At 43.0% G+C, this 27,196-nt stretch overlaps 1 protein-coding gene and 1 pseudogene across 2 annotated transcripts in view; both read right to left on the bottom strand.

Moving 5' to 3' along the window:
- PIGN (phosphatidylinositol glycan anchor biosynthesis class N) overlaps window positions 1–27,196 on the bottom strand; it is a 369,004-nt gene that overhangs the window by 289,491 nt on the left and 52,317 nt on the right. For both annotated transcript variants that reach the window (XM_083188060.1, XM_083188061.1), the window contains exons 5-10: window positions 26,301–26,399; window positions 24,949–25,055; window positions 21,240–21,364; window positions 9,455–9,585; window positions 6,407–6,523; window positions 3,384–3,424 (exon numbers count right to left, since the gene is read on the bottom strand). In XM_083188060.1, coding sequence (XP_083044186.1) covers window positions 3,384–3,424; window positions 6,407–6,523; window positions 9,455–9,585; window positions 21,240–21,364; window positions 24,949–25,055; window positions 26,301–26,399 — 620 coding nt within the window. The remainder of the gene's footprint in view (window positions 1–3,383; window positions 3,425–6,406; window positions 6,524–9,454; window positions 9,586–21,239; window positions 21,365–24,948; window positions 25,056–26,300; window positions 26,400–27,196) is intronic.
- Window positions 13,703–13,840, bottom strand: LOC146005871 (U2 spliceosomal RNA; annotated as a pseudogene).

The following is a 27,196-nucleotide window of genomic DNA, read 5'->3' as shown; positions in this document are numbered from 1 at the left end:
TGGTCAGATAAATGCCACTAGCTCACTCCTAATTTCTGAGGTTTGACATAAAGGAGGAAATGGAGCTGTCCAACAACTCAACTAGCCTGGTGAGATGAATCAGAACAACAATATACATTAAGGGCAACATTAAAGCTTTGATTTCACTATCTGAAGGCATATATGATATAGACATATCATACATGTCCGATAATCCATGTACCTTCATGGAAGGGAGTGGTATAACTCACCGACAGTCGGGATTCCGACATCATTAACTTAACGTCAGAAACCCAACTGCAGGGGAAATCGTTGGGAGCACAACAAAGCCCCTTACGGGCTCTCTGTGTGCTCGCCACGCTGCGGGCAGAATGGCTCACTATGCATGCCACCTACTGTATTCTATTTTCCCTCTATGGGGGTCGTGGACCCCCACGAGGGAGAATAGACGCTGCCCGTCTGTTGGGCCTTTAGCAGTCGGAATTCCGACGTCGGTGTAACGACTGTCGGAATCCAGACTGCTGGTCAGTCACCCGGCACCCTCATGGAAATGGGTGCTTTCCTACAACCTGGTTTATCGATTGAAGCTGGTATAACAATTTGAGGTTCATAGCTGGACACAAATCTTTCCAGTGAATATATTGTAATTGGTAGTTGCCGCCCAACAAGGTTGTATTAAAAATAATATATATATTTTTTTTTTTCATTATATATATATATATATATATATATATACACGGTAGTGCGGTCCGGCACTCACTCCAAATAATCAACTGCCCTGGCGCCCATACAAACAATGGGGTACTTGAAAAGAAGAGACTGGCACTCGAGGGTCTTTGTAAAAAGCAGTGTATTCACAGCGGGTGATAAAACATCCAATGTTTCGGGGCTGCGCCCCTTTGTCAAGGTGTGAGTGGTAACAAAAGTAAATATAAGTGCTTACCTTAAATAAGGGATGGTGTGTATGGGGCTGCCCATATACACACCATCCCTTATTTAAGGTAAGCACTTATATTTACTTTTGTTACCACTCACACCTTGACAAAGGGGCGCAGCCCTGAAACGTTGGATGTTTTATCACCCGCTGTGAATACACTGCTTTTTACAAAGACCCTCGAGTGCCAGTCTCTTTTTTTCAAGTATATATATATATATATATATATATCTATATCTCTATATATAGTTCGCAAATATTTTTATGTTCGTCGAAGAGGAGAAGTGTTTTTTGAATTGTCCAGAAGTGAGTGAGCACCTCCTTCTGTATACACGTTATATCGACGACATTTTTATGTTGTGGACAGGAGGAGAGGAGAGGCTCAAACAAGTAGTCGACCATGTCAACTCTATTGAGTCGACAATTAGGTACACGGCCACATGGAGTGCTGAGGAAACACACTACTTAGACGTCACCATTAAGATCATAGATGGCAAAATCAGTACAGACGTCCACTCAAAAGATGTCGATAGGAATACATTCCTTATGGCTTCTAGCCATTATCCAGCTGCCCTCAAACGTGGCCTGCCCATGGCGCAGATGATGTGAATATCACGCATCATGAGCGACAGAGACAAACTGGAACCTAGGCTAGATGAGTTGATTCTCAAGTTTATACAGAGGGGTTACGACCCAGTACTACTTCAAGAATAAAAACTAAAAGTACTTCATCTCCCTAGGTCCCAGCTATTTGTGCCTAAAAACAAAAGTGCTTCATCTGTTCTACCTTGGACTAGCACTTTTTCTACTTCCAGCCCCATTATAAAACACGCCACAAATGCATTATGGCCTATCATAAAAACAGATCCGGATTTACCAGGACTGAAATCATTTAGGCCACTGGCGGCATTTAAAAGGGGTGCCAATCTTAAAGATCGCCTTATGAAAACAGACATCACTGGCAGAGGCATCCCCAAACCTACTAATGTGTTTTTCAAACCCCCGGGCTGTTGCTTCTCCTGTACGACCTGTAGTCATATCATTAATTGACGTACATTTAAACATCCCCACTCGACCAAACAATTCGAAATTAGACACATCATGAATTGTAAATCCACTCATGTGGTTTACGCTATCGTCTGTCCCTGTAATTTGTACTATATAGGGCAAACTACTAGATCCTTTCGCGAGAGAATGGGGTTACACCGGTCGGCCATCAACCTGTCCATAATGGGCAGGGAGGTGGACCAACCGGTGGCACGTCATTTTAAGATGTTGGGTCACACTCTGAGCTCCTTAAAGTATTTCATGATCGACCATGTCCCAGAGTCGATGAGGGGCGGTAATAGAGCCAAACAACTGTTAAACCTTGAGGCTAGGTGGATTTATAGGCTGGGGACCATCCAACCGGGTGGTCTTAATGAGAAGATTAATCTCAATAGCCTAATATGATATTTACTTTATGCCTAACACTCTAAAGTATAATCCACTGTATTATGCATTAACGTTATCTCTGCTAATATTTATGTACTTTACTGTATGTGTGTATGTATGTATGTTTTACCGTAATATTTGTGATATTTTTATCTAACACTTGTTTTTTATTATGTATTTCCACAGACCGAGTTACCCATGGCAACCAGGAACTGTGATGTTGGAGGGTACGGTGTGCCGGTGCTGACCCAGGGTGCCCCAGCAGGGTGAGTACACTGTTTCAGTACAGGCTGGCGCTGTCCCGTCTAATCCGCACAGCCAGGAGTGCCTATGGAGTCAGGTCTATTGGAATATATGTTTTATACTATCTGGCCGCCTGGGCTCCTATTGAGACTCCAGCGTCTGCGCGCCGCTGTGCAGGGTAGTGTCAGATGACGCCTCCCGCCCGTGGAACGCAAGCAGAGTGGTTGCTCAGCAACACCCTGTGTGCACCAGGGCGGAAGTGTGCGCTGACAACTTCCGGCAGCGTTTGATGCGGCTGAGAGGTCCGGGAGCGTGGCGGCTTCAGGTAAGGTATAAACGTGATCACTTTGGGGGAGCTTGTTGCTGTAGGAGGGTCTGAGGATGGGGTTTGTCCCCCGAAAAGTTACCCATTGTACTGCAAATGTGTGTATCTTAATACAGTTTTTTTCTCAAGCTGTAAAATCCCTTTGAGTGCCGTTATTGTCCTGCTTGTTGGGACTTTGGACTGTATATTTCTATTACGGGCACCTGGGTCTTATACACTTGTACATTGGAGTGCCGGCATTGTTGGATACTTATATATATATATATATAGAGATAGATATATCTATATATATATATATATCTATATCTCTCTCTATATATATATATATATATATATATATATATCTCTCTATATATATCTATATCTCTCTATATATATCTATCTATATCTATATCTATATATATATATATATATATATATATATATATATATATATATATATATATAACATAAAATCATGAAATGTACCTGGTTTACATCAAGACGTTTAACGGTTTCCAATCTCCACTCTATAAAATAGAAAAGATTAGTCAGATTTATGATGTGATTTTTTATCAAAACATTCACCACATAATTTATATATGAGAGAGACATGGTTAACTGTCATGCTTTGTCATTCCCAAAAATAATCCACATGGATTGTAAAGCATAAAAAAAAAGTAAAAAGAAGAAACATTGTGAAAAACTCATATCGACCTTTTCATGTCAACTATTGCCAACGCTGACCTTTACCACTGACGACCTTGTGCATGTCGACATTTTGTCAATGTTTGGTATTGACCTAGGCACAGCAGATCATATGAATATAGACATGCGGCATATTATTTTAATTTGCAGAAGCTGGTTGTGCATCATATTCTAATTTTGTTTTTATTGTGACATTTGTAAGAACCATGGACCTGTGTTGCATGTGGATGAAACACCACCCGCATGGCCGCCCGTCCGGGTGCGGGGCCCAAATAATTTGATGGTCAGCAACCATCGAATGATTTGGAAGGTGCACGCAGATGTAAGACACCTCTCTAGTGTCTTATATTTGTGTGCTCCCTGTAAGGGATTCAGGCAGGAAGCTGACATCTGCTGACTTCAGCTGCCTGCCCCATGAACTGGCGTCACAGGCGCATTTACATGGGAACACCCAGCACAGCCCATCACTGCCGCCCCCCGCCCGCACTGCTAGGTGCGAAAGGGACGGCAAATTAGCAGTTCACCGTGCCCGCTCGGACCCAGCGTCTGCACATCACTCCCCAGTGCGAATGCGCAGGGGAGAGAACCAACCAAAATAAGGCCCCATGTCCACCAGTTGCAGTAAAAGCAGTAGGTTCTTAATCACTGCAACTGAGCAGCCACTGTACAGCAAATACCAGGTCTTCCACGACAGTAAATTACAAATATTTTCCTTTGCATTAAGCAAATGCTGCAGTGTGCTTTCACTTTTGGCCATAACTAGTGTACACAACAACAATGGACCCTTCTGGCCCTGGCATTCTGACACTAAACCCACTTCCACCTGGTCTATAACTTGGCTGATTTGTTTAGCATCAGGAGTCCTGAGCTTTGTCCCAGGGGATCTTTAAGCTCTCAGGTGCAGACTAATGCCTGGCTGATGATCTTAGCCAGCTACAAAACCTGGGTGAGACTTGCCATACTCTCTATACCTGGATATATTATATAGTGAAAACTCCCTTTTTGATGTATTGAAAGCAGAAGTATTGGCATTGTGATCGGAGTTAATTTGACATGGGCTAAATAGTAATAGCTAAATGAATAGATGAGAGCATCTCCAAAATGGCAGGTCTTGTGGAGGTGTTGCTAAGCTGTTGTTAGTACCACCCAGAAGGAAGGAAAACCCGTAACAGCTCCTGTGTGGTCCTATCTCAGAGAACAGTTACTGTAACCAAAATTGCAGAAAAAGTTGGCTATGATAGAAAGGTCTCAGAAAACATAATGCCTCCTAGCTTGCCGTGCATGAAGCTTCATAGCTGGTGCCCATTCGGACCAAAGTTAACCATCGAAAATGCATGCAATGGGCACACTGGTGTAAAAACTGCACCACTGAGAAATGGAAGAAGAGTATCGCATCTGATGAATGGCATTTTCTTTAAGAGATGTGGACAGCTAGGTGCATGTGTATTGTTTACCTGAGGAAGAGATGGCACTATCGGAAGAGGGCAAGCAGACGGAGACATTGTGATGCTCTGGGCAAGAATTTGATGATGAATCTTGGGATCTGGCATTCATTTACATGTGCCACCTACCTAAACCTTGTTGTAGACAAAGTGCACCCATCAGGGCAACAGTGTTCCCTGACAGCAGTGACCTCCAAATTCCCAAAATCTCAATCCAATCATACTATAAGCCAGTGGTAGCCAACCCTAGCCCTTGAGAGCTACCAACAGTTCACATTTTCCAGACAACCTAGCTGCACTCCTTAATCACTGACACATTTTAAAAGATACACAGATGAAGCTAATTAGCTCACTTGAGATTCTGTGAGGAGACCTGCAAAACATGCACTGTTGGTAGCTCTCGAGGACTAGGGTTGGCTACACCAGCTATAGGCAAACGCAAGGGGGAGGTTTCTGGTTGCCCAGAAAACCCCCCTCCTCTTGGCAAGTGCCTTAAATTGTGACACCAACAGGATCTGCTGCTAACGTCATGATGCCAAGTAGCACACAAAACTTTCAGAGGTCTTGTGAAGAACATGCATTTTGGTGACATATGGAGGATCTACATAATATTAGGCAGCGGGTATAACTCATCCTCGGCATATAAAAAATGCAGTCCCTACCTTTTTTCTATAAATCGTAAGGACTGAACACTGAAGGCAAAGTAAACTTAGAAAAACACTTAGTTGGTGGTGGATAAAACAGGGGCGCCCATCACATATAAATATAAAGAAGGGGTAGAATCTAATCAATTTACAGTCCAAAAGTTAAACACAACTCATTTTTGGGAATCAAAATAGACTGCTGCTAATTTTGGAATGATCCCTGAGGGATAATTAAATGCCTACACCAATAATTTGCAGACTGACTGAGTGAATAAAAACAGAAAGTATAAAATGCCCAAAATGACCTCAAATTAAAGAAGCACCTTGAATGTTGGAAACATAAGCATCTACACCAATGCCGGGGCCAGTGAAACTGTATCCAAGAATATAGCCACTGACTTTGGCACACACAGAAAACAGGACAGTCATGTGCTTGTTTTCTGAAATGCAGCCCTTTGCCACACCTAAACACCAGCAGCATGTTAATGATGCTGTGGGTTTTGGTGCACTGTGAAATGCTGCAGCTTTGGGAACCTATGAGCTACATTGCAGGACCTGATCTGCAAGAACAAATTGCAGCTCCAGAGTGCGAGTCAAGAAAAACTACAACTGTAAAAATATTAATTCAGTTTATGAACGTTAAAGCAAAGGGTACAGTTAACTCTTTTCACTTCTTCAGCTGGTCACTGGTCATTCGTTTCATTGTGCGACCACTTACCTTTTGGCCATGTCATGTCCATGGCATGTAAATAATTTTTCCTTGGATAATGTACTCCAGCTCCCCAAGCAACCAGTGGTGTCAGGGTTTCTGAAGGATGTCCAGCACCATGGGAGCCTAAAAAGCAAAGCAGATGTTCCTTGGTTAATGTTGTGCTTTTAAAATTGTTGCACAATGAAGTGTAATATGTTGGAAGTTCAGAGTCTGGATACAATTAAACCATAAAAATATATTTTTATTTGATAATATAGCTGAGCACTACTTGGGTGAAAATGGCTGATCATGAAGAAAGTAACAGGTACAGCACTGAGGTCATGGATTAGATTCCCACCATCGCCCTAACTGTACGGAGTTTGTATATTCTCCCCATCTAAGTGGACATAGAGGGAGAATAGAATAGTGTGCTGAGTGCAGCGAGGCACCTGTCCCGGAGCATGGAGAGCATGCGCGGGGAGGCAGTACACGAATACAGTGTCCAAATCCACATATGTCAACATGACACCAAAACAGCTAAAAAAATACTGTCAACCTTTTTTCATGTCAACCTTTGGACCATTTCGACCTAATGCATGTCAACCCTATTCATGTGTCGACCTACCTGTCAAACCAATAGTGGTCAACTTACTGACTGCCGACCTTAGGCTTGTCGACCTAATGATCCACACCCTTGTAGGCTTACACAGTGCACATGACCCTGTAGTAATGCGTGCACAAGAATGAGTGATGCAAAATCCTACATCATTTTCATTTCGGGTGCCGGATGACTGACTGACAGGGGGGATCCCAACTTACAGGGGATATTCTCCCTTGTGGGGGTCCATGACCCCCATAGAGGGAGAAAAGAACCTGTGGCTGGCGAAGCAAGCCACCGAGCCTGCAGCGTGGTGAACGCAGGGATCCCGCAAAGGGCTTATTTGTGCTCACACCCCTGCCGGAGTACCAGCAGTAGGGATTCCAAAGTCGAGATACTAACCGTTGGGAACCCCCTGTTGGAGCGCCATACCACAACCTTCCATTTCAGCAGTACTTACAAATGGGCTGTAAAAGGCATAGCAACAGAATTTCAGGCTGTGCAGAAGTGGACAGAAAAACAATACACATATTCCATGGGTATCATTTGCACTAATTCTTTCTCACGTGTACCCTTATTATTATAACGCATTTCAAACCAAACATAGATCGCTGTCAGTGCACTGCACCCAGCTCTACAGATGGGTGAGAGCACACTTTGGGCACAATTCTGTTTGGCATGCAAAGCAGCGTTAGTTTGCAGCTTTGCGAGCCATGTAACTCCATCCGCCGCCCGTATAAATGTCCACCCCCCACTAGTCGTCGAATTTCCCCGCAGCACTGGAAATGGATGTTTTGCATAAACATCATAGAAACATAGAATTTGACAGCAGATAAGAACCACTTGGCCCATCTAGTCATCTAGCCCTTTTTTAAACATGTTACCCCAAACCATATTTGATCCTTATTTTTTGTAAGGATATCAATATGCCTATCCCAAGCATGTTTAAATTGTACTACTGTATTTGCCCCTACCACCTCTGATGGTAGGCTATTCCACTTATCTACTACTCTTTCTGTGAAGTAATTCTTCCTCACATTTCCCCTGAATCTTTCCTCTAGTTTCAGTGCATGGCCTCGTGTTCTGTTGCTTCTCCTACTGTGAAGAATGTCTCCCACCTGTACCTTGTTAAAACCCTTGATATATTTGAAAGTTTCTATCATGTCCCCCCTTTCCCTTCTCTGCTCTAAAGTATACATATTAAGATCTTTTAGTCTTTCCTGGTACGTTTTGTGATGTAGGCCATGAAACCATTTTAGTTGCCCTTCTTTGTACAGTCTGTAATGAATTTATATCCTTCTGGAGATATGGCATCCAGAACTGAACACAATACTCTAGATGAGGTCGTACCAATGACCTATACAGTGGCATTATTACTTCTTTCTTTCTACTGCTGATACCTCTCCCTATGCAACCAAGCATCTGACTAGCCTTCTTCATTGCTTTGTTACATTGCCTACCTGCTTTTAAGTCCCCTGAAATAGTGACACCTAGATCCCTCTTCCTCAGTAGTTTCCATTATAGTGCCATTTATACTGTATTTAGTCTTTGGATTTCTGAGACCTAAGTGCATGATTTTGCATTTTTTGGCATTAAACTGTAGTTGCCATGCTCTTGGCCATTCCTCTAATCTACCTAGATCCTCAATCATTTGTTTTACCCCTCCTGGTGTGTCTACCCTGTTGCATACCTTTGTGTCATCTGCAAAAAGGCACATTTTACCCTCAATTCCATTTGCAATATCACCAATTGCATCTATCACATCTATTCGCAGAACTGCCTGGGTGCCTGAAATAATTCGATGGTCACCGACCATCGAATGATTTCTGAAGCGCTCGCTAATCTAAGTCTCTGGTGACTCAGATTTGCGGTGCCATGCTCCGAGAACAGAGCGGGCAGATGACATCTGGTGACGTCAGTTGCCAGCCCCTAGAAGGCAGGTTGCCGCCCCTGTTCGTAAGTGGACGCCAAGCATTTTCCTGGGCGCACCCAGTGTTTCCGTGGGAACACCCAGGAAACACAGGGCATTCGCATGCGTGCACCCCCTGGCACGCCCCTCCCCCTCTGTGAGCACTTCGGAGACTACGCAAGTCTCCGAGGACGCCCGCAGAGAAGACCTGCACATGCGCATAAGTGATTATGCACAGGCCGTAAACGTCGGTCCCCATTGTGATTTTGCGACGGTGCAAAGCGACGGTGCAAATTAACCAGAATCACCCCCTTTATGTATCCGCACATGCAGTGCCATAGCAAGTTTGGATGACTTGCAATGAAACTCTTCACCAGTAATATGCATTATTTCCATAACTGATGTTTTTTTTTTTATATTGTTTTACCATAAGAAACAAAGAATAAATATCATGCAGATAGTGCATAATTCAACGTCCAAGTGACATGTCCACTTTAACAAACGAATGATTTAGAAAATAGCAGAAGAAATGGTGTACGGAATACTATGCATCCATACATCTACTCACCCCAGTCTGTCATGCCGTGGTCAGAGGTGAAGATGAAAGCGGTTTTATCATCATTTCCATAAAAGTCTTCAATAAAGGTTACCATGTCTTTGACTCCTTCATCAACTTTCTTCACATTTTCTTTGTACTCCCTTTTAGGAAAGAGTTCAGAAATATACTTATTGAAATGATGAGCAGATGAGAAATGGGAAAAAAAAAACACAAAGTGCAATAGGTTCCCTTTCCACATACACATTTGGAGAAAAAAGCTAGATATTAATTTTTCTGTTTCATGGTGAGATCTGACAATGTCTGAGGACAAGAGTGACCTTCACGTCACATTCATTCACATGAGTCTATTTCATTCCATGAACAATATAGCTAAGCCTCTAGGGATATGAACTCGTCATGTTATAGATCTGATGAGAAAACAACGTACTGGCAGACGTTTGCAATTTGTGTTTAAGTTTGCATTATATTTACATGCTCTATGTCAGCCAGACCAAATCCAAACTATAATTTTCTTGTAATATATAAAAATAGTAAATGCCTGCGCGGCAATTATGGGTAATAGCAAATCTAGTACAGTGAACCAGTTGTCACATATGTCGCGTGTATCAATGTGTGCCCATATAGTGTTATTTTTGTTTATGTTATAAATGGGACCGCAACACACACAGCAATACAAAATAACCACTCAAAACTGTAACATAATAAATCATACAGAGAGGAAATATAAATTATGAACAATAAGAGTCAAGGACAAATCAGTCTAGAACTTTAACTCATTTTTTGTGGTTCTTTGTTACATAATAAGGCTGAAGTAAAAAATAAAAAACACTTGAACCAGCTGTAAATTTGGTGCAAGAGAAGTATCCAAAATCAGGTGGCTCTCTGCACACACACTGTTAGATAATCACATTGCCTTACTCTTTCATATCTGCAGTACAATGTTTTACCACACGGAGCAGAAACCCTCTCGCCCTATTCAATGTTTGGGACTAATCCTCGCCGTTAGAGGGTGGCGAGGATCCCCTTAAATGGCGAGGTTCACCGCCAATGCGGTGAGTACGCCACATTTTGTGGCAAGACTCCTCATTTTAATGGCCACACTCACCATTTTCACCTCGTCTCAGGGAACAGGTGAGGAGGCAAACTGCAAGTGAACCTCACCTCAGGGGAAGTGTTGAATACACTGACAGCGTGTTATCAGCACTTCTCGCCGTCAATAACTCGCCATCAGAGCATTGAATACCCACATGTGTTTTTGTTTAGTGCTATTTTGCAGCTTGCTTCAAAAATGTGTTGCTTTATGTTCATCTGCAGTTAATAAAAAGTTGGAAGCAGAAGTTCCTTGTCTCCATATCTGTGTTGTGTCACTGACCACCTACACTCACAACTTTTCACAGAACTCAAGATGCAATACGGTACATGTCCTCACTCAACTTAGCCTATATGTGAATGCATATGACTACCAATTCAACTGTTTCATAGTTACATAGTAGTTAAGGCTAAATAAAGACTTGCGTCCATCAAGTTCAACCTTTGTTATTAAACTGCATGATCTATTTGCTTCATCCCTTATATAACTGAAATCTGATTTAATAATATAAAGATTTTAATTGTTATCTGTACCCCTGGATGTTTTTGCCCAATAGATGATTGTCCAAACTTATTTTAAAAGAATTTATTGTCTCTGCCGACACCACTTCTCCAGGAAGAGAGTTCCACAATTTTACTGCCCTGTCCATAAAAAAATATTTTCTTTTAAGGGTACGAAATCTTCTTTCCTCTAGTCTAAACATGCCCACGTGTCCTAGAGATGCACCTGAGAGAGGTACAACTCTGAATCAAGTGATCAGCTATTGAACATGCACAGTGCTAAAACTCACAAGTGTGTGCAAAATAGATTTGTGTGTTCTTCGCAAATCTATAACCTGCCTTTCTTCCATCTGGAATCATCACCATTGAATATACTGTAATTATATTTGTTAAGTAGGTCACCCTAAGTAGTATTTTCTCCAAAGAATACAGTACAGCAACAGTTCATCAGTGACTGAGTCTGATGTCATTTAGGGATGGGGGGCAACATCTAGGGGGAGGAAAGAGGCCAGTGTCTTCATCATTAGACAGACATTCCCTGGCTTCATACAAGGATCTATTACAAGTGGCTTATGCAACCTCATAAGTGCTGCAAGCCACTCGATGTGTTAAAGTGATCTGATAATGTAAGAAAGAAATGGGGGGGGGGGGATAGCAGCGCTCTAAGAATATTTAGTTCAAAAAATTAGAATTGGATGATCTGTACAAATGGGTTTAATAATAAAATTAAAGACAATTAATACATAATCTAAAATCATGTCATGACATTAAAACAATAGCGTATAAACAATGCCCATGTCCACAATTAAGCAGCATGTATGGAGGGAGAGTCCGTTCCCATAAGGCCCCAATTTTTAGTTATAGAAATGGATGGAAATAGTTACCACTCCTGGCTAGATGGATTAGACACCATCCGTGAGTCCAAGTGGCCGGCACAAGATTGGCACAAGATTGGCACAAATAACCGTGATTCACTGGCAAATTGATGGTATGGTGGGTCTTTGTGTAGCCAAGGAGGAGGCACTGGTGCACCAGAGAAAGAGTTCGGAGGACTTCCAAGTTGGAAAGTGGTGGTCAAACTTGGTTGAATCCTGTGGGGCTGGACTGGACTGCAATCCCAAATAGGCTGGTGGAGAGTGGGCAAGCACTGTGTGACGCATTTCGCTGCTCCTGGCAGCTATATCAAAGCACTGAAGGTGGGGCACGTGCACAGAGAGTTAGATTTCTGTGAGTTAATTTGTTTCTGTGCAGGGTAAATACTGGCTGCATTATTATTACACTGCAATTTTAGATTTCAGTTTCAACACACCCCACCCAAATCTAACTCTCTCTGCACATGTTACATCTGCCCCACCTGCAGTGCCCATTTTCCCAAAAAATTGTACTGCAAACAGATCTGAATAAGGGCCTATGAGTGGAGCCCATACTGTGCATCTGCAGCAGGGTCCTGCTTTGTCAAAAGCACTATGGTTGCAGACACCAATAGATTATTATTATTTTTATAACCAGGAGCCCAAGGTGTGCTCCCATCACCCAGTGCGCAAGTGCAAAACCTGTGCATAGGGGGTGTACGTACTTATGAACCCTCTCCAAAACGAGAAGGGCCCCATTACTTCCCCTAATCTCTCCCAGCCAAAAGGCAAAAGAGGGGAAAAGAAGGACGGTGGGTCTTCCTCACCGAAGCTCGGAAAGACCTTCTTCCCTCAATCCCAGAAAGGGTTAGGGCGGGTGGGTTCTTCGTACCGAAGTTTGGAGAACCCGTAATGGACTTCCCTCCGCCTTTCGGCTTGGAGTTGCCCCAACATCAAACAACAAAAACTTTGGAAAAGTGCTGTGCATAATAAATAAATAAATAAATAAATAATAAAACCCCCAACCAAAAGGCCCAGGGTAGGGGTGTGAGAAATTGTCCTGCCCCGGCCAAAAGGCCCAGTGCTGCTTAACCTTAAGGGAGAGTGCACAGTGCAGGTGCCATACTAGTACATGGTGTACAGCATGGGTCTTCAACCTGTGGCCCTCCAGATGTTGTGGAACTACATGTCCCAGCATGCCCTGACCGTTTTGGCATGCTCTTATAGGAAAAAATGTGGCAATGCATGTTGGAACATGTAGTTTCCCAACATCTGGAGGGCCACAGGTTGAAGGCCCATGGTGTACAGGCTCACCAGTGCTGGTTTCAGGTACCCCTGGGTGCACAGTGCAGCTCTAGGCAGTCGGCCAATCAACGTCTTTCCAAGTGTTTCTCTGCTCTCACCCTAGGGTGTTTTCCAACCCCTGCCATGGGAATGGATACTCCACCGGTCTTTTCCATTGACTCCCTAAAGCAATCTACTCAGTCCCAATGTTTCTAGCATCCCAAGGTTAAGGTACAGTACTAAGCTGGGATTTCCGCTGTCTCCCCATCAGAGGCTATGAACCTTCGGAATGGGAGCAATCTACTCCGTCCCAGCATGTTCACGCTCCTTGGGAATGGATACTAGACTGGGCTTTTTGCTGTCTCATTCTTCAGGGGCCACAAACACAATCAAGAGAGCCACCTACTGGGCACTGCGTTTCTCCCCTCCCTTACCATTGGGGGGACGGAGGAAGAGTATCTTAGTTCCTGCTTCCTGCTCCTACACGGCAGGGTGAAAGTACTCAGCTAGACTTCTCCCTGCTCCCAGGCATGAGGGGTCCCACACCCTCCAACCACTATAGAAGTTACTCAATCAGGCTTTTCTCTATTCTTCTGCCAGGGGTCAGTCCACACCCACTGATAAGAACAGATTCTACACTTGATCTTAGCCAAAGAGGCAGAGAAGCGTAAAAACGTTTGTACACATTTTTATTTAGACCATCTGAAATCTTTTACCCTTTGTAGGTAAAGAGTAACTGCCCTTACTGGATCCAGTAAATGCCAATTTTATTCCTCTCTATCTGTGGTTTCAGGAATGAAAACAGGTAAGATAATTTCTTGATTCAAATGGAATCTTGAGACGATTTTTGGTAGAAAATCTGGATGAGTCCTCAGCAGAATTCTATCTGGAAAGAATATTAGATATGGTTCTTCTGACCATAAGGCTTGTATCTCGTTTATTCTTCTTGCAGATGTGATAGCGATCAAGAAGACAGTTTTCCAAGTGATCAGTTTTAATTCCGCCTCCTCAAAAGGTTTGAATGGTGGATTAACGAATGCCTTTATAACTAAATTAAGATCCCAGGGTGACACCATCGATTTCCTGGGAGGTCTCAATTTCTTGATGGCTCTTCAAAATCTGATGATTAGTTCATCCTCAGATAGCTTACGTTGCAACAGTACACTTAATGCTGCTATTTGACATTTCAAGGTGGATACTGGCAATCCTAAATGGAAGCCATAACACAAGAATTGTAAGACTTGAGAAGTAGGAGTTTCAGACAAAGTTGAAGGCACTTCTTGCCAGTTTAAGAACTTTTTCCAAATTCTATAATACGCCAAGAAGGATACTTCTTTTCTTGCTTTTAATAAGATATCAATCACTTGATCAGACACTCCTTGTTGCCTTAAGGTATTCCTTTAAATTTCCATGCCTTTAGACAAAATACCCGGGTCCTTGTCTTACAAGATCTGACATCACTGGGGGTAGCAGTTCTTGGGTATCTAACTTCAATATCATTGGAAGCTATGGTCTCCTTGGCCAGTACAGTAGGACTGCAATGACTGAGACTTGATCTTCCAGTATATTTTTCAGAACACCACTTATCAGTTGTATGGGTGGAAATATGAAACCCAGTCGGAACTTCCACTTCACTGAAAGGGCATCTGTTGCCGCTGCTTCTGGCAGATAAAATATTGAATAGAATATGCTCAATTTGCTGTTGCTCTGTGTAGCCATGAGGTCTATCTCTGGCATTCCAAACTTTCTCACCACCATCTTAAAAGCTCCCATTCTCCTGGACTGATATCCTTCCTGCTCAGGAAGTCTGCCACCACATTGTCTTTCCCTAGCAGAGATATTGAGGATATGGACATTATCTTTACTTCTGTCCAGTTGAGTATTTCCTTGGTAATATTCATCAGAGCTTTGCTCCTTGTGCCTCCTTGAGGATTCAAGTGAGCTAAAGTTGTTACATTGTCTGAGAATACTCTCACATGTCTGTTTACCAGAAGATTTTCGAAATGCTGTATTGCACACCATACCACCAGTAATGCTCTTAAGTTGGATGCCATCTGACTTTCTTCTGGTGACCACCTTCCTTGTGCTATGTAATTCTGACACTGCACCCCCCAGCCACTTTCGCTTGTGTCTGTAGTAAGGCATACGAATTGTTGCAACTGGAGAGATGTGAACCGGTTTTGTAACCCCTTGGACCACCAGATCAGGGAATTCTTTAATTGTTGATCCATCTTTATTCTTGTTTCTCCCTGTTTTTATATGCGGCAGTAACTTCCATTGGAGAGTCCTCATTCTCCACTGAGCCCAAGGCGCAATCTTTATAGCGGATACCATCATTCCCAGTAGCTGTTGACCTTCTTCTAGAGATATGAAATGGTTCTTTGAGTACTTTACAGCCAGATTCTGTATCTTTAGACATCTTTCTTGGGACAAGGAGATTATGAACCGTACTGTATCTATCCTTACGCCTAAGAACTGGATATTTTGAACTGGTTTTAGTTGACTTTTTTCATGTTGATTAACCAACCATGTAGCCTCAGGTGATTCATAACTTCTTTTAGATGACTTTCTAATTCTTCACTTGAAATCCCTTCGACCAGGATGTCATCTAAGTATAGCCATACTTGTATTCTGGTTTCACTCAGATGAGCTATGAGGGTGATCAACACTTCTGTGAAAACTCGGGGAGATGATGTTAGACCGAAAGGCAGACATGTGAATTGATAGTGGTTGTTGAACACACAGAATCTTAGGAATTTCCTGTCCTGCCTGTGTATAGGTATGTGGTAGTAGGCATCCTTCAGATTGAAGGCTGAGAGAAAGTCGTTTCTTCTGAGACCGGCCAGTATAGATGGAAGGGTTTCCATTCTGAAACTTCTCTTTTCTAAGAACAAATTTAGTTTTCTTAAGTCTAGGATTGATCTGAATCCTCCCGTAAGTTTTTGAACCAGAAATAGGTTTGATTAAAACCCTCTTTGTTTCTGTTCTTCTGGAACCAATTCTACTGCTTCCAGGGTTAGCAGTTGTGACACGATTTCTTTCAATGCGTCTTTCTCCGCTTTGCCCTCTTTTTTGGTACATGAGAGAATTCCAGTCTGAAGCCTTCTCTTATTATAGACACGACCCACTTGTCCTTTACCGATTTTTGCCATAAATCTGCAAAGGTCAGAAGTCTTGCCCCCACCGGTATTTCTCTGGCACAGTCATTGTCTGGGGAATCTTATGGAATATTGACGAAAGGACTGCCTAGAACCTGCCCCTCTGCGATTATACTGGCGTCCTGGTCTATAACTTCTGGCCTCTCTTAAGTATTGTCTTGAAGGTGTGAATAAGCACCTCACTGGTGGAGAGGTGCTTATTCACAGTGCTCAGGAGCCAATCACCCTCACTTGGACACACACCTTACCAGCCTTATTCCTGTTTGAATTTACCAACTTTGGTACCAAAATACTCTCTAGTTACCTTTTGGTACAATCCGGCATCAAGGGAGACAGGCATATCCAGCTTGCTGACATCATACAGCCAAATGCCGCCTCACCACAAAGGAAAGCCACTTTGCCGTCATCATACCAGAGGAACTCATAACTTACCTAGGATACAGAGAGACACTCCGGTACCAGCCTTGGGAAATATTGGCCCTACAAAAACGGATCCGTGCTATTTGCTAAGTGATGGGTGCATATACACTGCACAGAATATTGCACCTCTTTTATGTTGCTATTAATTTTTTAGATTTTATATATAATAGTGCATGTAATTTTATTCTGTTTGTTGCTTATTATTATTATTAATTTTTGGTACTTATGTAGTATCTGGGCTGCCGATTTTTTGATTGTATGCCTTAAGTTAAGGCATACAATCAGATGCGATGCGATGCGATATCGCATCGCATCGCATCCGATATCGGATGCGATGACCCGATTTTTCCATAGGAATCAATGTTAAAATGATTCCTATGGAAAAATGGGTCCTTTTCATACCCCTACTATCCAAGTGGGCATGGAGTTGGATATAAACCTGTGGCGAGCGTAGCGAGCCACCGAGCCCGAAGCGTGGCGAGCGAAGCGAGCCCCGCGAGGGGACGGTATTCGTCCCCTCGCGGGGCTCGCTTCGCTCGCCACGCTTCGGGCTCGGTGGCTCGCTACGCTCGCCACAGGTTTATATCCAACTCCATGCCCACTTGGATAGTAGGGGTATGAAAAGGACCCATTTTTCCCATTGAATTCCATGTTAAAATGGACTCAGTCCATTTTAACATTGATTCCTATGGAAAAATCGGGTCATCGCATCGCATCGAATCGAATCGCATGGTCGCATGTGATGCGATGCGATCTCCCGATCCGACCCGATTTAGAAATCGGCAGCCCAGATACTACATAAGTACCTAATTTTTTTTTACTATATATCGATGGAACAATGATCTCCTCTAGCCACCAAGTACGCTGCCTTGGCATTACTCTTGATTCCTCTCTCTCCTTTAAACCACACAATCAGTATTTCTCACAGTCCTGTCGTTTCCACCTCAAAAATATTTCCAGGATCAGACCCTATCCAGGATGCTACAAAGACCCTCATCCACTCACTACTACTAGATTTCTACTGTAATCTCCTACTTTCTCCCTGAAAAACACCTCTCTCCACTCCAATCTATACTTAGGGCAGTATTCAATGAGAAAAATTCTCTGTATTTTATGGCGAGTTTGTGCTTTTCTCGCGTTGGACGGAGACTTTTGCTCTCAAAAAGCGAGCAACCCTATTCAACGTGCACTTCTCGCGGTCTTTCTAAGTGATTTTCGCCGTGTCTCTCCGTGTAGCAATTATCCATCTTTTCATGGAGAAGTGGAATATGAACTTTTACAATAAAAGGTTTTTTGTTTTAATTTTGGTGAAAATAACTCAGGAATTTTAATCTGTGAAAGGGCATTATAGCACATGAATATATATTTAATTTAATTTTTTTTTTACACAGAGCAGCCAGCAGGGGGGCCGGGAGCAGAGCCGCTCATTAGATATTCATATATTCACTGCACCCGATCATTACATATGCATGATCGGGTGCAGTGAATACCCGGCCCCCTGTTGGCTCTCCGGGGGGGGCAGCCTGTGCTGCCTGGCTCCCGGGGAGCCCACCTCCCCACCCACATACATTCTGGGGCAGGCAGGGAGACTTCCACCTCCCTGCCTGCCACCGTCCTCTGGCTCCCTGTGGCGTCACCTCATACGCCGGATTGGCTGATACTCGCTGCGAGGGGCGGCGAGTATCAGTCACATTGAATAGTGTATAAAGTGCCGTGACGGAGAATCTCCAAACATGGAGAATCTCCGCAAAAACACGGCGAGTGCATGGCTCATCTTCCTATCCAAACGTACTACGCCCACCTTTCCCTTCAGAATAAAATTCAAGCTCCTCACATACACACACTTACAAAGCCGTCACCTATTCCTCTCCCACCTACATATCGGACCTTGGGCCTTATTCTAGTTCACTCTTAGAGGCAAATTCCTTCTCAAATGGACAAAACCAGGTGCACTGCAGGTGGGGTAGATATAACACATGCAGAGAGAATTAGATTTGGGTGGGGTTTTTCTTCAAAGTGAGATCTATATTGCAGTGTAGAAATAAAGCAGTCAGTTACTATCCCTGCACCGAAACAAAATAACTCACCTAAATCTAATGCTATCTGCACCTGTTACATCTGCCCCCCTGCAGTGCACATGGTTTTGTCCATCTGAGAAGGAATTTGCCTCTAAGAGTGAGCTAGAATAAGGCCCCTTGTCTCTCTTTACACATCCACCAGCCCTCTCTGCTCCACAAATGCATGTCGCCTCTCCAGCAAACTGGTTACTTCTTTCCATTCCTGCCTCCTTCTCTTTAGAATGTAAGCTCTAACGAGCAGGGCCCTCTCTCCACATGTGCTTTTCTAGGAATATATCTCTGCCACTGTTAAGACTGTGTCAGTGTCCGCAGCAATTATCTTTTATCTACCATGTACTTGTCCAAATTTGCATTTGTACTGTAAATCACTATTTTTTTGTTTTGTTCTTTTGCTCATCTATGTATTGTCAGGCACTGCGGAACCCTTGTGGCGCTATATAAATAAAAGATAATAATAACTACAATTCTGTTTTCATTAATTAATATTGCATATGTATCATATTGGAGAATGCTAAATCTTAGTATCAGCTAAGTTGGCATATCTGACTATTGCATATCTTGTGGTTCGGTCAGCAGCGTAATCAGCGACTCCTCGTGCTTTTGCCCAACCAGCAATCCACTGAAAGCTAACCGCGCTGCCATCAGACATCAGTGATCATCTGCCCAGCGCTGACATAGGTGGAGGAAGCAGTGGAATTAATCCTACATGTGTTAACATGATAGTACAGAGCCAGTGGCCAAACACAGAGGGACACGATTCCTGACTGCACACTACTCCTCTGCTACTCCTTCATATAAAGACTGCTCCCTTCCACTCCATTTGTAAGCACTGTGGATATTTCAAATTGAGAGGAGGGGGTTCTCATAAATAAAAAGCCTAATCAAGGGGTATGGGAGAGAAAAAAGGTTGCGAACCGCTGGTCTCCTGTATGGCCAGCATAAAGGTCCATAGACACTGGGCGATTTTGCTTAGAGTGTATGGGCAGCGAAGATGGGGAAAATCACTGGGCTGGAAATCACTCAGTGCATACACACTCAGCGATTTTCACTCACTTTAGCGATTTTCTTGGGAGTTGTAGACTTTCCATAGCAGGACACTATGGAAAGCCGTCCACCCCCCCCCCCCCCCCCACCCGCTCATCCGCGCTCCCAACCAATGATGTGGGAGCGTGCATTGGCGCTCACCTCTCATTGCGGACCTGTACACACTGGGCGGCTTTTGAGCTGAAAGCAGCTCAAAAGACGAAACTGAGCTGCTCTTCAGCTCACATTCACCCAAGTGTGTGTGGGCCTTTAGAGACTAAAGACTTAAGTTGAACTATTATGAACAGGAACCTTGCACAGCTCAGACATGTCACATGGTTGCCCACATGGCGCTGTCTCAGATAAACTATTTAACAGTAATGACACTTTTGTTGTTTATCTCCCTTCCACCCAACTTTACTCACTAAATACAAGGCAAAATTAAAGTCCATGCACCAAACCAGATCAAACTAGCCAGATATCAATATTTGTATCAATAGGGTGTAGGCCTCACATAGATAAATTACTCCTTGTATATTCTGTATATACCTGTGCATACATTAGAAGTGCAATATAATAAAGCAATATTTCATCTGTCACTACTATGAAATCACTGTAATTGACACACTCAGTCAGGATGTCATCACCAATATCCATCAAGTAAAACCATTGATTAACAGTTTACTGGTCTGATTATGTTCTTGAGAGCAGATATTTGACGCCAATAACAACCCAGTAACACTGACAGCAATCTCATTTGCCATCAGATTAACATGATAGGAATCCATATGCCAGGATGGAATAATGGTTATGTTATCACAAGTAGTAATGTGATTCTGGAAAATAATTTAATTAAATGGTGGTGATGGCATTAAATCATTTTAACTAGAAAATAACTTATTGGAAATGTTGATATCGGAGCAGCAGTTTTGACTGTATAATATTTTTGTCTTTGCAGTTTATAAAGCGTTGTCATGTGTGCAGGTCAGGCCGCTGACAATTCATTTTATTAGCACTAATTATCAATACTACCTGTTCTCTAATACACATGATCCAATAACTGGACAGCTAAAACTCAGAACAGAGTTCCTACCCTCATGCTCTATTACACAGTGATGTTGTAATTCAAATGAAAAATATTTTGCTGAATATGAAACCATTTTTAGTGTATGACCAGTGATTGTAAAAGTAACTCAACAGACAGTTGCAGAAAGGTCATGAATTCATATTACACTGCAGCCCGGACCATTACAGTCTGCAGATGAATGCCTTTGGAGAAATAATAGGGAAGGAATGGCATCAAACAGCTACTACGGTTCAGAAACTTGCAGTCTTTCCCAGGTTAATATCTCACAGCAGAATGCGCACACTTAGTATGGTAAGTACATACCTTGAACCCGGCCTATGTGCATGTCCGTTGGTATCCAACCCAAGAAGATGAAGGAAAAACACAGCTTTCTCTTCATTCAGCTTTTTTAACAGTGTTTGGTTGCTTTGAGCAGATCTGAAAAAAATCTTTAAAAAAAAAAATAATAATAAATTTAAAATTGTTGCAGAATATAACTTTGAAAAATAACACATCAAGAAAAGACAAGGAAATGTACACCAGTGCTATATTAAAAACCATTACAGTATGTCTGTAACATGTTCAGCAATAGGTGGGAAAAAGGCTGGAAGAGTCTATGCTAGCTCTAAAAACACTTGTGGAGCAACTAATACCCCTTTCACATTGCACTCAATTACTGGGTTCATGCCGGTTTCTTGCTGGTCCGACCTAGTAATTGGTGCAATGTGAAAGGGGTTACCGTGTCCAGCAAACCGGTAGAAACATGGCAATACGAACCGGTAAAAATAGAATGGTTCTTACCGGTTCATTGCCGTGTTGCTTTGTGGCGTGAACGGGTTAATCGGGTCGAGCGACCTGTTTCCCGTTCACACTATGGAGGAGGCAGTGCTTCTAGCAGCGCCAGCTCTAAGCACTACCTACTCCCCCACCTCCGCATGACATCAGCGAACCAGCAATATTGCCAGTTCACTGAAGCAATCTGAACAGTGCAAAATGCAGAGTTGCACCGGGACTGAACTGTTTCAAAGCCCCAGTGCGACACTGCATTTTGCGATGTGAAAGCGGTATCAAGGAAAATTACACATCTCAAAGGTGAAGTGTTGCTGCATAGAGCAAAGAAAAGGTGAAAAGAAAACATTTACAAATGTTGTACAAACAAATAACATGGCTTTTATGAATAACAATTAAAAATGGGTACTTATGTATTAGCAGGGCACCCGCCTACGCTGACAATGTTGTCAGTGTAGTGTAGCCGAGCACCCTGCTAATATCTGGCTTTATACTTATTGAGCGGGCGGCAGTGAAGGGCAGGCAGCGGGCGGCAGGCGGGAGGGAGAACGGCACACATCAGTCCGGCGGTGAAGAGTGGGCGGCGGGGCACTGAAGGGCAGGCGGGAGAGCGGCACACATGAGTCCTCCGGCGCCACGTATTTCAGTGTATTGCCGCTGGGGGAGCATCACATGGTTTCCCTGCTCCAACAGCGGCACTGCGCTAATTGCGTACATTGGGGAGCAGGGATCTGACTCCGGTGCACACAGGAGGGGGAGCACAACGCTGCCGCCAGGAACATGTAAGTATAAGGCACCACACACACTAACAACGTCATATCCCCACTATCCACATCATACCCCCAGTATCCACGCGGGCATGGAGTTAATTTTATAAAGGCAACCGTGGCAAGCGCACACGGATCCGCTGCCCCTCGCCACGCTTCAGGCACGGTGGCTCGCCACACTTTATAGAATTAACTCCACGCCCACGTTGATACTGGGGGTATGACGTGAATAGTGGGTATATGAACCATTGTGTATTAGCACAGCTCCAGTTACGTAAATTACGTAGTTTATGTAAGTTAGGTAAATTACGTAAATTACACAGTTTACGTAGCCAGTATAGTGATGTATTGGTATTCTCAATACACCAGTACGCAAACGACATAATGGGCGCCCTGCTAATACACAACTACCTAAAAAAAGTACCTAGCCAGTGACCTAGATACACACCAATAATCTCCTTCTTTTACATCAACAGAGTCAAATCATTATATAGAGACTATGGAGGTCATTCTGGTTGACTGGCAAAGCTGCGAATTTCCAGCTCCCCCCTTGCATGCCGCGATCGCCTGCAGGTATGTGATCCATTCGCGGCCTTGCATGCGGGGACAAAATCATTCGATGGTCTGGGACCATCGAATGATTTTGCAAGTGTTCGCAGATCTGAGACCCCTCTGTGATGTCTCAGATCTGTGGGCACCCTGTGTGGGAAGCGAGCAGGCAGCTGACATCCACTGACGAGTACATGCAGGGGAGCATGTTAATTAGAATAGGGGCCTATATGTATTTGTGTAAACAACAAAAAATGAAAAAAAAATACAGATGCGTCGCCATACATCTATCCCCAATACAACATGCAGCGCAAGATGCTGCTAGGTCCAATGCAAATCTGCTTACATCCGGCACTTTTTTTGAAGGAAGTGCTTCTTAAATACAACGCAATGTGACTAGCAGTGTTATTTTTCAGCAGGAACTAGCAAGAACTCAGTTCCTGAACTTCTCAGTAAATATGACGATCAGGAACCGGGTTCCTGAACCTTTTTAATTTTGAAGTCTCTTTTCAGTGCCTTTGCTTTAAAACACTATGGGTCGAATGTAATGACTCCCGAGTTCAGCAGCCGTGCGGGATGCCGGCCAAAAATGTATTTTGTTAAAGAGGAAATCAAAACCATGCCATGTAAATCACGTCTTCAACCTGTGGCCCTCCCGATGTTGTGGAACTACATGTCCCAGCATGCCCTGACAGTTTTGGCATGCTCTTATAGGAAATAATGTGGCAATGCATGTTGGAACATGGGGAGGGCCACAGGTTGAAGACCCATGACGTAAATGTCTTTTTTTTTAAAAGTCCTCGCTCGGCCAGCTCCCCGCACGGCCACTGAACTCTGATGTCATCACATCTGGCCCTATATCGATCTGCTATATTTTTTTATAGATCCACTCTTAGACCTGGAGTTCTTGAACCTATTTTTACCGAAAATTAGTTCTGAGACTAGGATACTATTGGTTATCAGGCAAAAAGTAAACTTGGTAAAAAGGTTGACATGCACTAGGTAGACAGTGACAAAAGGTCAACACGAGAAATAGATCGATGTGGCAATGGTCGACACATGAAAATGATGACATGGGGTTTGTGCAATATGTTTCTTTATCAGAACTTTTTCATGCTTAACAATGCATGTGGACTACAATTGAGAACGGTACACCTGTAGCATGGCGAGCGAAGGTAAGCGTTACACTAATTGGGGGTAGATGTTGACAGATGTCAACAGACACCAGAAAAACGTAAAAACCTATGTTGACCCTTGCATGTTTCGTGCTTTTCTATGTCAGTCTTTTCACTGTGTGCCCAGGGTGATGCAAAAGTTCTACCTGGTTACTGTACCCAGTGTGTACCCAGCATAAGGCTTTCAGTTAAATACATTCTGCATCAGATCTCTCCTTCAGGGGAGAGGCAGAAAGAGAAGAGCTGTGCCACGGGTGGTGTACTGGTTCTATGGAAGGTAAGGGGCCAAAAACAAAAGTATTATTAGTTGATGAAAGGGTATTAATTCTTTGAGCGCTAAGTGAATTTGTCCAAATATGTGTAAAAATTGCCAATCATCATAATCTTTAACACATTTTTTATTTGAATTTATATAACAAATGTGAGGGACTCTGGCATTTTTAGCAGATATTTCAAAAATCTCTCACAGAGATGTTGGCACTCAAATGGTTAAGTACAGATGTTTTTCATAGTGCAAAGCTCACTTACTGCAAAATAATTTCATAGTAACATTCTATTACTACTTTACAATGCCAGTTTATTGTTAAGCAATGAAAGAAGGAATCCACAACTCTTAGCTGTTTTGCCTTAGTAGTCTAAAAGGACGGTAGTAAGTTGGAACACATGGAGCAATATAAACCATATTTGCTAAAGGTTTTTGCCAAATTTTCATCTCTAAATAAAAGCATTTGCTGCACTTTTGTGTGTACTGACCTTCACATGCTCAAATACCCACGTATCCAGTTTGGAGGCATCTTCAGAGGCAAAGTCCTCGCTTTCGGCAGCGTAACACTGTGTGAATACATGACCTCTGCTGGCACCTAGAAATACACTTATATTTACTAAGAAATTGAATAAATTGTGTCTGGATTCACCAACATTGTGCGTTTATAACCTGTACAAATAATTTTCATTGTTTTCCAAGTTATAGAAAGCTATTTGGGTCTATTATTCTTGCAGGCTGCATAAACACTGCTGATTCAAGTATTCTCTATATATAGGTTATATAAAATCTGAGTTTGGTTATTCTGGTTGATTCGCAAGGCTGCAAATTCACAGCCTTGCAAATCCACCAAACCCCACCCTGCAAATGTCCGCCCACCCGCCACCCCCACCGCCCCAACCCCCACTCTCCGACCATCGAAAGACGTGGAAGGTACACGCATATAAAAGTGACTTTCGAGTAACTTCCATATGCGTGTACACTGAGACGGATAGATATGGGCGGGCATCTGACATCCGGTGATGTCAGCTGCCTTCCCCCCGCAGCCGCGTCACGGCCTCATTACCATGAGAACACCCATGTCCCCTGCCCCCAGAACGCCATGTAGGATGAACCAAAAGTTTGCGTGGTGCACACACCCTACGTCTGCACATGCGCAGATGCACAGCATCGGTCCTCTGTGCAAATGCACGGAGGACCGAATGAACAAGAATAACCCCCATAGTACACTGATTATTTACACTTTGTGATAATGTACCAAAAATATTTATATATATTCCTCCAGCGGGAGGAAGGAGACAGGGAGGTCTCCGAAACACATTGCTGCTACATCCATGCCGTTTGCACTTTGAGAATACAACACTTTGGCACAGGATCACTTTATTTGGACGCACCTTACTCTTGGAAGCACCTGCACTTTATCCACTGGGAAATCTACTACCCAAGCCTACTGCGGTGGTGCTGCAGTCTTGATCCAAAGCATAGCCCACCGCAGTATCCACACATGGTGAGATACTTCATGCCATTTGTACCCAGACTATAGAGTGCATTCCATAAGTACTGCATCAGTTCCATATGTTTTTTGTTTTTCATTCTATATTTTATCCTTTAAGAAATATTTTGTTCTGCTTTATGTCAAACATAATTTGCTTTTCATGCAATAAGTGTCAGTAACGTCGTTTAAGAGGGTTGCGCCACACCATACTATTCTTTGTTGTACCATTTAATTAAATACATGACAGATGTTACAGTCTTTATTATTTACAATGTACTTTTACGTCACTGATGATTACTGCTCTCCAACAATGCAAACGTAGGTTAAACAAAGAAAAACGAAGCATACCTTTGGCAAACATTGGTAAGATATCGGGACTTCCCCAGCTCCAAGTGTAAGCACTTTCATTGAACACAGAATCAAATTCAACTGGATTTTCCTTCCAGCCTGCATGCAAAAGAGAAATGCACATGTCAGCAATGCAAGAGTAAAGCACTGATACACCTTACAAACTACTCAGCCAAGATATTTCATACAGTACATCTACATCTCAACATGTAGAAATATATATGTACATTTCCCAACGGTCACAATTTCTATCAGATTCTCTGATTTAAAGGTACAGTCTTTTTTATGTATTTTTTGGGCACATTTACCCAACTTGCAGGAAGTTGAAAACTAAGTTTGTGCCACAGGTACCAGTTACCAAATGCGGCATCCATTGCTACTGAACAATGATTTTAGGGGAGGATAGTGGTTTTGATACAGGCCTAGCTCTTTGCCCTCTGATATGGTAACACACCACAAGCATGATAAAGCCAGGCCCATGATTTAGATATGTTCAATGTTGAGCGGACCATAAGACATACATTAAGCCAGGGCTGGGCAATTGCGGCCCTCCAGATGTTGATGAACTACACATCCCAGGATGCTTTGCATTAGTTTTGCTATGTGGCCATGCTGAAACTGATGCAAGGCATGCTGGTATGTGTAGTTCATCAACATCTGGAGGGCCGCAATTGCCCAGCCTTGCATTAAGCTCTATGAAGCAATATTTTTGAAGATAAAAAGGGTATGTTGAAATTAAAGAATGGCATTGCCCAAAGGTAACGTCAGGTAGCACACTGATATCAGGCTTTTTAACTAATAGCTAGAAATAATGAAATACAGGGAGAACCTTAAAATAGAAAAGTATGTTTTAAAAGCCAGCAAAGAAAGCTAATTTCGCTAAGCGAAAAAATCAT

This window comes from Crinia signifera, chromosome 5, assembly GCF_055691185.1.
Source record: "Crinia signifera chromosome 5, ASM5569118v1, whole genome shotgun sequence".
In the NCBI taxonomy this organism is placed as follows: Eukaryota; Metazoa; Chordata; class Amphibia; order Anura; family Myobatrachidae; genus Crinia; species Crinia signifera.
This window is presented reverse-complemented; position numbering and strand designations above follow the sequence as displayed.